Below are 12794 nucleotides of genomic sequence, written 5' to 3' on the forward strand. Positions count from 1 at the left end.
GTCCCTCCATCATGTGCGCGGTGGAGGGAAATCATTTTAAAGAAAAAATACAGCTTACTGTATGTTTTCAGACGAGCCTGTACGCCTTTTGGCGATTCAGGACCGTTGGAGATGCTCTAAGAGCATCAGCACCGGGCCTTGTAAAATAGGGCCCGATTCGTTCGCTGTATGACACCAAGTTGACAGACAAGAACGTGTATGCCTATTCTCGCAGAACATTGTAAAGTTTTGGCGAAACCGAGGCTTTGCAAAAGCTGGAAAGTCCAAATAATACATTGCCCAAGCGGGCTTGAGGTGCTTGTTTTGTTTGACGGTAGGACTTTGTACGTCCGATATTGGTGGGTTAAGTTCAGACGTTTGGTCCTTTGGGGCAATTCTAGGATTATACGCTGCAGTCCATTATTACAAGTTCAAGGTATGATTATACGCGTCGTGTAAACCATACAGGCCGTTTGCAAGGTCCGGTGCCTCAGTTTTATTCTCACGGCTTTGTAAAACGGCCTGTATTTAAATTTTTACAAGGCCCGGTGCTGATGCTCTAAGAGGTATGCCTTTATGGCGAGTTGACTGTAGAACGCATTGGGGCTATACAGTTCACAAGCCATGCGGATTGCATATCCCTTGAGTGCTGAGGGAGGCTGAGAGCGGACGAGGCTCTTCTTCATGTTCACACTCGTCATAACCTTAGAACGCACCCCTTGAACCCTCCGAGTGTTCACATCAAATCGCTCAACTCCGGAGCCACACTCATTCGCCAGGAGGCAACGCAACTTGCCAACGCGTTGGCTCCTGTTGGCTCCCAGTCGGCATAGGCAACTCAGTGGATGTTTATATATGCAGATTTTCCAATGACTCAAGATACTTCAATGTATGTATCTAAGATGAGTATGTGAGCCATCAACTACAATCCAACATCTGATCTGAGATCAGTTAAGTGATCATATCACACACTGGCAGCCAAATTTTTTTTTGGTCAACTTGAGGTTTGAATACCAACTCATGAAGCTTTTATCCGAAGTGATTTACATGAGACTTGACTAAAAACCCAACTCAACTCAATCAAATCCATTCATTCATTCATTCACTCATTCCCTCCCTTTTTGTTCTCTTTTCACCCAATCACAAAAAAATAAATAAATTGACTCATCCCATATACTACCCTCTTTTCCCAACTATCTACATTACAAAAAAAACAGGAATCCACCCTTGATTCCAAAAAAAAAGAAAAATCCCCAAACCTCACCATGAACATATTACATCGTTTTTTTGAAAAAACAAAATCAGTATGTATGCTTATTTAATTATGCGTATATGTTTTTTTATTTTCAAACAGCCGAAAATGATTGTGCAGTAGATTTGTCAATACATCTATTATAATCATAAACCCCCCCCGCCAACCCCCCAAAAAAAAGAAAAAATCTAATCAGTAACAACAAAAAACGAAGAATATAAAAGAAAAATCAGAACTAACGTTCGTAATGAATAATCATCCCCATGTTGAGTAATATATCTAAATTTTCATATATATATTATAAAAGAAATAGATATACATCAGATCAAAAAAAGATTTGTTTTCAAGAAAACATTTTCCTTGAAATAAACTTACCTAACCCAAGGAAGAGCTTGATAACCAGATTTTTCAACAATTTTTAAATATCTAACTTGAATACCAGAAACCGTAAAATAAGGAATTTCAAATTTGATTGTAATAGGTGCTCTTTTTTCAATCGCATCATCTACTTCCCCCCCCAAAAAAAACCCAGCGCCGATCAGAACAAATCACAATTTTGAATTCCAAATCGTCTTTTACTCAGAAATCAATCAACAAAACCGAAAGAAAAAAGAAAAACTGACCACTTCTAACTGATGGTAAACCGAATTGAGCTCTCATCAAATATTCTCTCCCACCACCCAACTGTTTGATTTTCCAAACAAAAGCCGATTTTTCCGGAACATAATGAACTGTGCCTACCGAAGCTCTGAATCTAGGTGAATCAGCATCATCAGGCACCGGAACATAAATCTCTACATTATTAGCTGTTGATCTTCTTTTGAATTGAGCTTTGGCTTTGACTACATATTCGACTCTACTATTGGAATGAACTTCTACCATGGCTTCTGCCCAGATTAAAGGTTTTACTTGGGTATTGATTCGGTATGACATTAATTCGAATTCTCCATCTGGTGGAATAAATGAAATCGTTCGATCATTTTCAAATCTTGATAATCTTACACACTATGAAGATAATTCATCATCAAAAATGGTTTGAGAATTGATTAGTAAAGATTTCTATAATCGATTTCTTAACGTTTACAATAAAAAAGGCTTACTTGATGAAACTTTGTGTCTTCCATTTCGATAGCTTTTCCCCTCGAAGCTAAAAATTCATCCAAACAGAAACAAAAAAAACTCATGTTAATAAATAACTTGATCTATATTCTTTTTTTTTCTTTGCAAGAAAGAGTTGATTTTAAATGAAATGATCATACTTCGACCTGTACTTTCAAACATTACTTTATCATTCAAACCTAATCTTAATTCAGGCATTCCACTTAAATAACATTTCATTTTAACTGCACCCAAGATTTCACTTCTAACTACATTTCCATTAGCATTTACCAACAAATTAACACTTTCAACCACATCCTAATCCCAGCCAACCAAAAAAACCACATTCAAATTAGATTACTTCAAATGTGATATTAGAGAAAGGTGATTTTGAAAAACGTACTAAAAAGACTTCATTTTTCCTGTATCTTATACCTTCAGATCTCCAACTAACTGCATTGGTCACTGCCATGGGTGGTCTGACTTGGATTTCAAGTTTATGTGATTCTTGTGTAATATATTCTTGTAAGATCTTCGATTCAGTTGTTTGTGGATAACCATAATCCATCATCTCATCTAAAAGTTCATAAATAATCACAAACTATTTCCAAAAAGAAAAAATTGAATCTTTAGAGTTGGTTTTGAAGTTTCTAGGTTTGGATTGGTTTGGAGTCAGTGAAAGATTTACGTTATCTCGAATGGATTCTTCTTCTAATTCTTTAAAGTATTCGGAAAGAACCTAAAGATTTTGTTTGGTTTACAAGATGATATGAAAAGAAAAATCAATTGATCAACTTTTAGTCTTAAATTGTAAATGAGGTGTGAGTTTTTTTTGGGGGGGTTGGAATTGATTAAAGATAAGTCATCATAAATACCTGAGCTAATTTATGTAAAAAAGTTAAAATCTCAGCCGCATTTGAATTTCGTTTTGATAAAGCAATCACTAAGTTTTTTAAAAAAATTGACATGAAGAAAAACACTTTAGTGACCGAGTTTCAAATCATCAGTCAGTCATACTGAAATTTCTTTTTCAACATACGATATAAATTGTTATGTCGAATATACCTAGAATAAGAAGAAAAGAAACCATCATCAATTTTTCTAAATTCTCCAAAACCAACGTAGAGAATGATGAACACTAACATATAATTAATACCTGCAACAGTAAAACAAGGAGTCACAGATGATAAATCGTTTTCTTCCATCTCAAGTAAAGAAGGCATAAATTTTTCAATCGTAGATGGTAATACATCATCCCTATAATTTCTTTGAATTAAACTCTGTTTGTTTGTTTTTTGGAGGAGGGGGGCGGTACGGACGGAAATCATCAAGGATTAATGAATGATTAGGTTTATTTATTTGAAAAGAAATGAGGGTTTGGGAAATCACTTACTTTTCCTTTCAAGTCACAGATTGCGACTAAGGATGCCATTTTGAATGAGGTTTGAGTCAGAGTATGATGTTTGATTTTCAGATCGCTTGGCTGTAGGTTGGTAGCTTTATGGTTTTTGGTTTGTTTCTTTGATAGTTGATGGTGGATAGTTGGTAGTTGAAGGTGGATGGTGGAAGGTGGATTGGTTGGTGAGTTGATTGTGATCGAATGTGAATTGAGAATACATTACTAGGACGTCATTGTGATAGAACTACATTATTGAAACCTCTGTTTATAAAGTACATTTTCAGAATAGGTATTAAATTTACACGATTTTCTTAGTTTTGCACTGAACGATGATCAACCAGATCACGTCACTTCCAACAACCTCCAACGCACACCAACACCAACACCAACACCTTCCCCCTAACTAAATCAAGAATCATCAATCAAGATGCATAACCCTCGATCTCAAGCTACAACAGCACTCAAAAGATTAATGACAGAAGTTAGTTTACATTTCTTCACTGATTTCTTAAACAATCAATTCTCAACAAAACCCTGAAATTTCTGAACACCTTTACAAAAACAGTATCGACAATTAAATAATAAATCATCAAAACAATCAACATCTGAAGAAGAAGTTATGTTTGTGGCAGGTAAACTTTTTTTTCTCTATCATAACCTTTTTTTTGCAATCTTCAAAATCGGTTCAACTGATGTAAACTTTTTTTATAATTTCTTCTTTTTTTTGGGTTTCTCTTTTAGGTCCTATATCAGAATCAGATTTTTTTATATGGGAAGCTTTAATTTCAGGTCCAGAAGATACACCATACGAAGGAGGTATCTTTACAGCAACCTTAACCTTTCCTCGAGATTATCCACTCTCACCACCTAAAGTAAACTTAATTCTTTTTTTCTCTTTCTCAATCTAAACTTTTACACCAAAAACCTAATCTAATAAAATCTCTTGTTCTGGTGGTTAATTTTTTTCTCAGATGACATTCAAACCACCTTTATTACATCCAAATGTTTATACGAATGGTGAAGTTTGTATTTCGATTTTACATCCACCTGGTGATGATCCAAATCAATATGAATCGGCATCTGAACGTTGGTCACCTGTACAATCAGTTGAAAAAATCTTATTAAGTGTCATCAGTATGTTAGCTGAACCTAATATCGAAAGTGGTGCGAATATTGAATGTTGTGTAAGTGTTTTGATTTCTTTATTCTTACATTCGAGTTTTGGTTTGAAAAGAAATTGATCTTTGGGTTTCTTTTTTTTGTTTTTTTGGCTATACCTCTTTTTTCTTCGGTATCGGGATATGGTTATGGATTGATTGGTATTTTTTGGGGTATAGAAATTGTTTAGAGAAGATAAAAAACAGTATGAGAATAGTGTAAGACAATTTGTTAGACAACAACTTGAGATTTGATATAGATCCGTCTAGATATGAAACCATCAACTTAACTGGGTTGTCTTTTTTTTTATCTTGAGATATAGATAATCTGGTTGAGAACTCTTTCCTCTTGATTTTTGTTATTCTTGTACAACATGTAGTCAATATGGAACTCAATCAAACCCTTCATCGTTTTTACCATAAACTTCAGATGGTCTTCCATACAGTCAAACCCGCGCAATTGCATACCCGCGCAACTGCATAATCAGCCTTTTTGCATAGGCCAGGACTTTCCCCGACTTGGTGCAGGCTAAAAATTGCATTTATTGCATAATTTTGTCAAAAATGATAATGCATAAGTCAAAACCCAAAAAAACCGGGTCTTGGAAGCCCAATTGCATAGCTTTTACTCAACATACAGGATAAAAAGTACATAATTAGGCATAAACCTTGAGCCCTAAGTCTTAAAGCCTAGCTCATAACCTGCAAAAATGCATAATGTTATGTATTTTGGCCTATTTCCGCATATATGCATAACTTTATGCATTTTAACCTATCCTGTATTTTACCTCACTTTGCATAACCTATGAAATTGCATAGGCCCAATGTTCCCCCCAAATTATGCAATTGCGCGGGTTCGACTGTATTTGCTACCTCCATGAGATTGTCCTTTCAGTATACATCAACAAAGAAACTTGATCATCTTTATCTCTAAAGAATTTTATTTGTCTAATATTTTGGATTGATGTTTGATTGATTAAATCATTTGTTTTGATCTTTTGGGTTATTTGAACAAAAAGTTCTAAAAACCACTACAATGATGATGATAGCTCTCAAGGTTGGTAAACATAACATGATTATTCAATTGGAATTGTGATTAGGATTTGGATGCTGTCCACAATTGTCAATTGATTTTCCTTAGGACATCAAGTCTTGATGTCCTAAGGAAAATCAATTTTGATCTCAGAGATTGGATTAATGATCTTTGGAACCAAAATAAATACTTATATACAAGAGAACAAAGCAACACTTTGAACATCAATTTCAATATGATTGTGTAGATGAGACTTGGCTCATTATAAAAAATTATCCCAGATTTTCAAGCATACCAGGGCCTCCAAAGTAGATATGAGCATTGATGCTTGAGTATAACTCAACACTTGTCCACCAGAAGAGAATGCTTGTTCAGATGGACAAGGAGTGGCTAGAACAGCCAGGTAGAATTGCGCCATTTGAGCACGAATCAGGAAGTCAGTCATGTTGTTCCTCCAATATTCCGACATATTGTGGCATTCAAGCTTATGTGGGAGGCTGAGGTAAGTGTTGACCTTGTCTCTCACAGTTTTTCAAGGCTGCGCTGAGGCATCCCTGTCCAGAAGTTAGGTTTTATAACAGTTCTTGTTTTTGCTTAACACTTCAGTACAATTAGATTGTGGATGGGTAGATCTCAAATGAGATCTTGATTGAGTTGAGGCTGACAGCTATGGTGGAATGTGGGCTAACAGCATGCAAGAAATGATACAATTCTGAGTGGCGGCCCAGACTTATATGGTGAGTACAATTACATTGACAAAAGACTATGATTTCAAGTATGATTGTGTGGTAATGCAGCTCATAACCTATAACAGATAGGTCAATTGGCAAGGTTAACTCACATCCAAGGTGTTGGCTCCAACAATGATGATGATGTGTAAGCCAATGCTGAGGTGGAGTGACTATATCTATGGTAATATTCACACACTACAGAAAATGTAATCTTTACCGGGCGGAAAAGAAAACTACTGACATAGAAAAATCCTGAGGCAACAGGAAAAGAACTAAAAATCTGAAAAAATATGCACCTTGTTCCTAGACGTTGGGGCGTCATAATGAGTATTTTTTTTTTGTATTTTACACACAAATATTGGCTAATGTACTAACAATAAAGGCTGAAAATCATCAAAAACCCACCTGTAACAATACCTGAAATTTGGCCCATGATTTTGAAGACAGGATTTTGAAATCTTCAAACATCAATAACTTTTGAAGTTCTGGATCAAATCACTCAATTTCAAGTTCATAAACAAGGTGAGTCTTTCCTATACATTTATTATTGTGACATCACATCTGTAGCTGGTCTGCAAAAGATCCCACAGAGCTATTCATGTAGAATTGTTTGAACAAATGTAGAGTGTTTACATGACAAGATAACACCTTGCTGCCTTTATGAAGTGTAAAGGAGAATGGTGTAGCTTTTGAATGAACCAACAATCAAGTTATTTGGAGCAGAATTGCCAAAGTTATTGAAGTTTTTAGACCACAAAATATTGTTTTCATAATCATGACCCAAATTTCAGCTATTGTTACAGGCAGGTTTTTGATGATTTTCAGCCTTTATTGTTAGTACATTAACCAATATCTGTGCGTAAAATACAAAAAAATACTCATCATGACGCCCCAACGTCTAGGAACAAGGTGCACATTTTTCCAGATTTTTAGCTCTTTTCCTGTTGCCTCAGGATTTTTCTATGTCAGTAGTTTTCTTTTCCACCCGGTAAAGATTAACTTTTTTGTAGTGACAGCAATCATGTGACCTGCTGTGACCCAGTTGTGTACACACAACAATCAACAACAGGCTTGAACGGGTCAGCCCCAAGAACCATTTGGGCACATTGGGCAAGAGCCTTGGTGTTGACCTTGTTGTTCACAGTTTTTTAAGCTAAACTGAGCCCCTCTTCCAAAGTGGCCGCATCTGCTTTCAAAGAGGGGATTAAGGCTTATACCCCAAGCTCAACCTGAGACCAGCAGGATTTTAAAGCAATTTTGCTTGAAATCCCTGTTTGAGGCCCCTGAACATTGTAAAAGCTTGCAATAAATTCAGCAGGGCTTCTCCTTGTACTACTTTTAGCCTGTCACCACTTCTAGATTGTGAGAAAATTTGATTCCAATACCAAGTGAATTTGACTGGTTCAGCACAAAGGTAGGCCCACACACTGAGTATGACCCAGATTTACAATAACTCAACAGCTCAATTTTGTCAAATTGCTCAAGTAAAGTGGTGTCAAAAGTGGTAATAGTGAGCTTTCTGAAATCGACTGTATATGAGAAGGGAAAACATGAGAGCAGGGAAGACACTTCCCACAGTGGTGTACCCAAAGTTGGGGGGCAAACCCCGGTGGAGTGAATCAAATATGCTTGAACAAAGATATTGGAGGAGCAAATTGCAATTAGGGTGTTCCATCTACTCCTCTATCGTGTTCGATAGCCGTCTTGTTATTTACTAACTGTATTCAGTTGTTTTATTTCTTTCTCTCCCATTGTTACAAGTCATGCTAACATATCCTCCAACCAACGAGGTACATGCTAGGGTGGGGGGGGGGTCTATGGGGGTTCGGCCCTAACCGGGGTTATCTTGGGAACGGCCAACACGGCCGTTTTCCCGGGTAGGGTCCCCCATAAGCCCGACAGACCTGTGAACACCTGAGAGTTCGGTCCTAGCCTAGGGAGGTGGGTGGGACAAAAAATTATAGAAAGAAAGTTAAAACGTGCGACGGCTAGTGATCGTAGACTTTTGGTGTTCTGCTAGAAGTTAGGAAGTGGTACTCTGCTGGAGAATTTTTCTCCCAGAGATTACCACTTCTTCCTAGCGAGTTGTCTCCCTGTCACTTACGTGACATGGGAGGCCCTACTCATCTGTCACACTCTTTTGGCTACTATGGAAATTTTCCACACGCCGTGCCTTTGGTGTGAATGTCTATCAAACCTGTGCAAGAACTGTGCAAGACCAACGTGCAAAATCCGTGCAAGATTTTTTGCACTAATCTTGCACATTAATTTTTTTGACAACCCGAGTTATTGTTCCAAACCGTGCAAAAACCGTGCGAGACCGACTCTTGCAAGTTTTGTCCAAGATCCGTGCAAGTTCTATTCATATCTTGCACAGAACTTGCACAAAACTTGCATGAATTGATTTTGAGGTTTGAACACCCTAAATACAGTTGTTTTTGCAAAGGTTGGCTGTACAGGTGTTGTGTATTGGTCAGATCAAAGCAGTTGCATGAGGACCCCGGAAAACTCCTGGAGAACAAACCGTCCTCGATCCATTTGGGCCCCGGCCCTCACACTTTCACTGTTTGCCCCGAGGAGAGGTGGGTTAACATGGATTTCTCGGTGGTAGGAGAAGCGCCTTGATCAGGGCTCTCGATTACATATACTTTCAGTTTTGTACCACGTGTGATCACCGAGATATCCGTATGTAAGTACCCGACCCGAGCCGGTATGGATTTTCGTCGGTCTGGGGGGACAAAAGTTACAAATCACACATTTCCCAAGCCACCAGTCATGTTCAGGGTCAGACATGTGTACCATCTGATAGCCCTCGTTGAGGCGCATCTTTTGCACCTGTCACATCTCTGGTACCATGTGACATGACTTCACAAAACACCGGTATCCGAAAACCCCCTCAGGACGGTTTGTTCTCCAGGAGCTTTCCAGGGTCCTGTTGCATGCAGTTGCATGTGATGTCGAGAGCCTGCCAGACCTTGCAGATCCCGGCTCAAAATCACCGGCGCTTAAAGTCTGGAGACTCTCAATGTCTCACCACTGGCTTTGGCCTGTGAGGGGAATCGGCCAAAGCTTGTCATGCGTTTCTCGCACGCTTCCATGTCCTCTCTCTTACATATCACCGATATTGCTTCCCCGAATGATATCTTTCCCCTTGCGGTTCAGAGGCACTTGGATAAGTTTAACAATTTCACCGAATGGTTATGTATGATTTAAACGCATCGGGACTTGGATAAGTTTATGATTGCTGCACCGGATTGCTGTGTGTGGAGTGTGGTGCGGAAAAAGACATTCTTGAAAAGAAATTAAGATGCGGTTCTCCATCCTTGACTAGAACTTTAATTGTCTTTCCTGATGAGACCTAGCGCAGATTTCTAATCAAACAAATAGTGAATACATGTTCTTTACATAATCTAATTTGTCATCTCTTTTATCACCGATATTGCCAGAGATATTGCACCCCCCGAATCAGTTGATATCTTGCGGTTCAGAACTTTCTGATTCAGTAAAACGCAATATCATCCTTAGCAGTCATCAGCCTTCATTTAACTAAAAGGTGACATCATCAACTCTACAATGATCCTTTTGTATTAACTCTGACTTTTTTCACCAATCGGTTTTTTACCTGTTTTTACACCTCTTTTTCCCCATCACAACTCTTCTCGCTACAAGTTTCAAAATAAAGCACGCCTTTAATTATTCTTCTACAACACGACAGTCGACGTAGACGGGATCAATGTCATCAAGGAAAGATGAACACAAGTTAATTGATTTCATTACGAAATTACCTCGTAATGTCAATCCATGGAATGCGGCTTCAAATTATCTCCAAAACGAAACAAGTGTAAGCTACACGGCTTTTTACGCTTCCGAACATTGCCATTCAAGAAAGTATGGCTGATTTTTTTTTGCGTTTTTTTGGATTATATGAATGAATCATATCGGTTCATCATCATTGGAATTCGGTATGATTGATCTAGCCTGTCTTGTTACCTAAGTGGGCAAGAATTGTAATGGGTGTCATCATGCTAGGATATTTTGTGTAAGCATTAAATCCTCACTTCCTCTATATAAAAAACGAAGGATTTCGCGTTGATATATTGGTTATGATATTCCTATCTCTAGAATGTTTCTGCAATGTCTTCGCCTCATCTATATAAGACTTGTCACCAAAACATTTCGATTTTTCTCAGTTACAAGTCGTAGGTTTTTTTCAAACCAATCAGGATATTCTACAAAACCCTTAGAAAACATCATCATCATTTAATTGGCATTTTTCTGTTCTTTATCTTTGGAAATCATTTGGCTTCTTAGTTGGAATTCTTAAAATCGATATACCTAATCTAACTTGTTTAACCTATTTTGTTTTCACGTTACGTGAGTTTTTTTCCTTTATATCTTCTTGTTGATATATATTATCATGCTTCATTGCTTTTTTGGAAAGAATCTAATGGTTTCTAAATTTATACTTATCAATTCACAGTTGCTATGGCCGACTTAACTCTTCAACAACTTATAGATTCTGGTCATTCACCTCAAATGATGGGAAAGTTGACTCTATTTGCCACAAAGCTTGCAATCCTACTCGCAGGGGCTTGGTAAGCATTAGACCAATAACACCCTTCCAAAACTTGAAAGTACATAAACTAATTCTATGACAATCCACAGGGGTATTACTGTTTTGCACTACGCGATATAATTTCAGTGCAAGATTTGAATACTGAATAAACCCTTTGGATGATCTTTTTTTCTTATAGGGTTCATTTGGGTTTGTATCTGTCAATGTATTTCAACTTTATGGGAAGAAAAATGGAGTGATGACGTTAGAAACCGTACCAATTTTTCGTTACCAACTATCTGGCGCAGACTCTCAAATTTATCATTCCTTTTACTAACACTTTGGCCAATTGGTAAGATAACCATTCTTTGTTTTCCTACTTTTTTTGATGTTTTGGACAGGCTCATGTAATTGATTGTTATTTCATTACAGTTGGCATATTTGTTGTTTTTTATTTAGCAGATGTTCAAGTTCAAAATTTGTTACATCTTCGGGTTTCGATTCTTTCTGATTTGAATTTACAAGCTCGTACGTATGATAGTACGAATTACCGACCAATGGATATCTTACTTAGCTTAATGAGAGCCCGGCAGTTAGTGGTATATCGAGTGAGGTCTTGGTACATTGTATCATCTCTGGTGAACATAACTGATAGATAAATTGAATATATATGTAGGATCGAATTGCACGATTGTTTAGACTAGGGATCTTGCTTGGACTATGTGATTTGGCATTCTTAGGGATAGTGAGTCGTATAGTGAGATTTGATATGATTCTTAAAAGAGTTTATTGTACTTACTTTTGCTTATCTGTGATTATGCAGATTTACCTACCGGCTTTGATCATTTCATTAGGATCACTACGTCGAAGAGCCGCAGAAGCAACTTTTGCAGCTGCTATACCTACCGAAGATCAGGATGAGCATTTTGCAAGGATTGAAGCTAGATTGAAAGAAGAATATATAGCTGTTATCGCACATTCTGCATTTGTTTATCTTTTTGCAATCATGTTTATTCCAGTTATGTCATGGCAAGTGAGTATAATCATTTAACCGTTGTAAAATCACGCTACAAATTTATTGAAACTTGATTTGATTTTCAGTTGACTTACAGAGATCCAACATTCCTAAGAAATAAAACTTGGTTAACCGTCACACAAATCGTAAGTAAAAAAATCTCCTGCTCATAGATGTAAAAAAGAAAAAACTTTGATTGATTCAATTTGTTTTTCTTGTGTAGGGATTACATGGTCCATTTGCAATAGGTGGCAATTGGTTGAGTTTCTGTTTTCAATTTGTATACACAGCATTTGATATCTAATTTGATGACTTCATACTTCCTTTATATGATTATATAGTATCGAGTTCGTCATGAATAGACAAGCAAGCCGTTTATTACTAAAGCATCGAGCTGAAAATATAGCGTGTCGTTATACAAGTACCAAGGGTAGCTCGATGGAACTGATGCCTGCAAGATATCTATCACGCTCAAGTTCAACGATAAGAAATTAACTTTAAGGGATCTCAGGATTCATTGATCGGTTTCTGGGATTTCATCTGCTTTTTTCTCAAAAAAAGTGCATGAAAGCTTT

The 12794-nt window shown here is 37.2% G+C and overlaps 3 protein-coding genes across 3 annotated transcripts; 2 read left to right on the plus strand and 1 right to left on the minus strand.

Annotated features, from left to right (window-relative positions):
• Window positions 1-1419: 1419 nt before the first annotated feature.
• On the minus strand, window positions 1420-3908 carry MELLADRAFT_48387 (uncharacterized protein; the record flags this gene model as incomplete). The annotated part of the gene is made up of 11 exons (XM_007410037.1): window positions 1420-1510; window positions 1607-1736; window positions 1858-2236; window positions 2332-2378; window positions 2491-2647; window positions 2733-2930; window positions 3018-3068; window positions 3205-3272; window positions 3369-3394; window positions 3473-3609; window positions 3723-3908. 11 exons carry the CDS (start codon window positions 3759-3761, stop codon window positions 1420-1422), a joined length of 1323 nt encoding a protein of 440 aa, XP_007410099.1.
• A 247-nt stretch (window positions 3909-4155) lies between these two features.
• MELLADRAFT_106613 (uncharacterized protein) lies at window positions 4156-5140 on the plus strand (the record flags this gene model as incomplete). The annotated part of the gene is made up of 5 exons (XM_007410025.1): window positions 4156-4209; window positions 4294-4360; window positions 4470-4600; window positions 4700-4912; window positions 5066-5140. 5 exons carry the CDS (start codon window positions 4156-4158, stop codon window positions 5138-5140), a joined length of 540 nt encoding a protein of 179 aa, XP_007410087.1.
• A 5994-nt stretch (window positions 5141-11134) lies between these two features.
• Window positions 11135-12714, plus strand: MELLADRAFT_106614 (uncharacterized protein; the record flags this gene model as incomplete). The annotated part of the gene is made up of 8 exons (XM_007410026.1): window positions 11135-11244; window positions 11404-11414; window positions 11637-11842; window positions 11881-11949; window positions 12028-12237; window positions 12306-12365; window positions 12443-12477; window positions 12561-12714. 8 exons carry the CDS (start codon window positions 11135-11137, stop codon window positions 12712-12714), a joined length of 855 nt encoding a protein of 284 aa, XP_007410088.1.
• Window positions 12715-12794: the final 80 nt, after the last annotated feature.

The sequence above is a fragment of the Melampsora larici-populina genome, assembly GCF_000204055.1.
Source record: "Melampsora larici-populina 98AG31 unplaced genomic scaffold MELLAscaffold_18, whole genome shotgun sequence".
NCBI classification, from domain to species: Eukaryota; Fungi; Basidiomycota; class Pucciniomycetes; order Pucciniales; family Melampsoraceae; genus Melampsora; species Melampsora laricis-populina.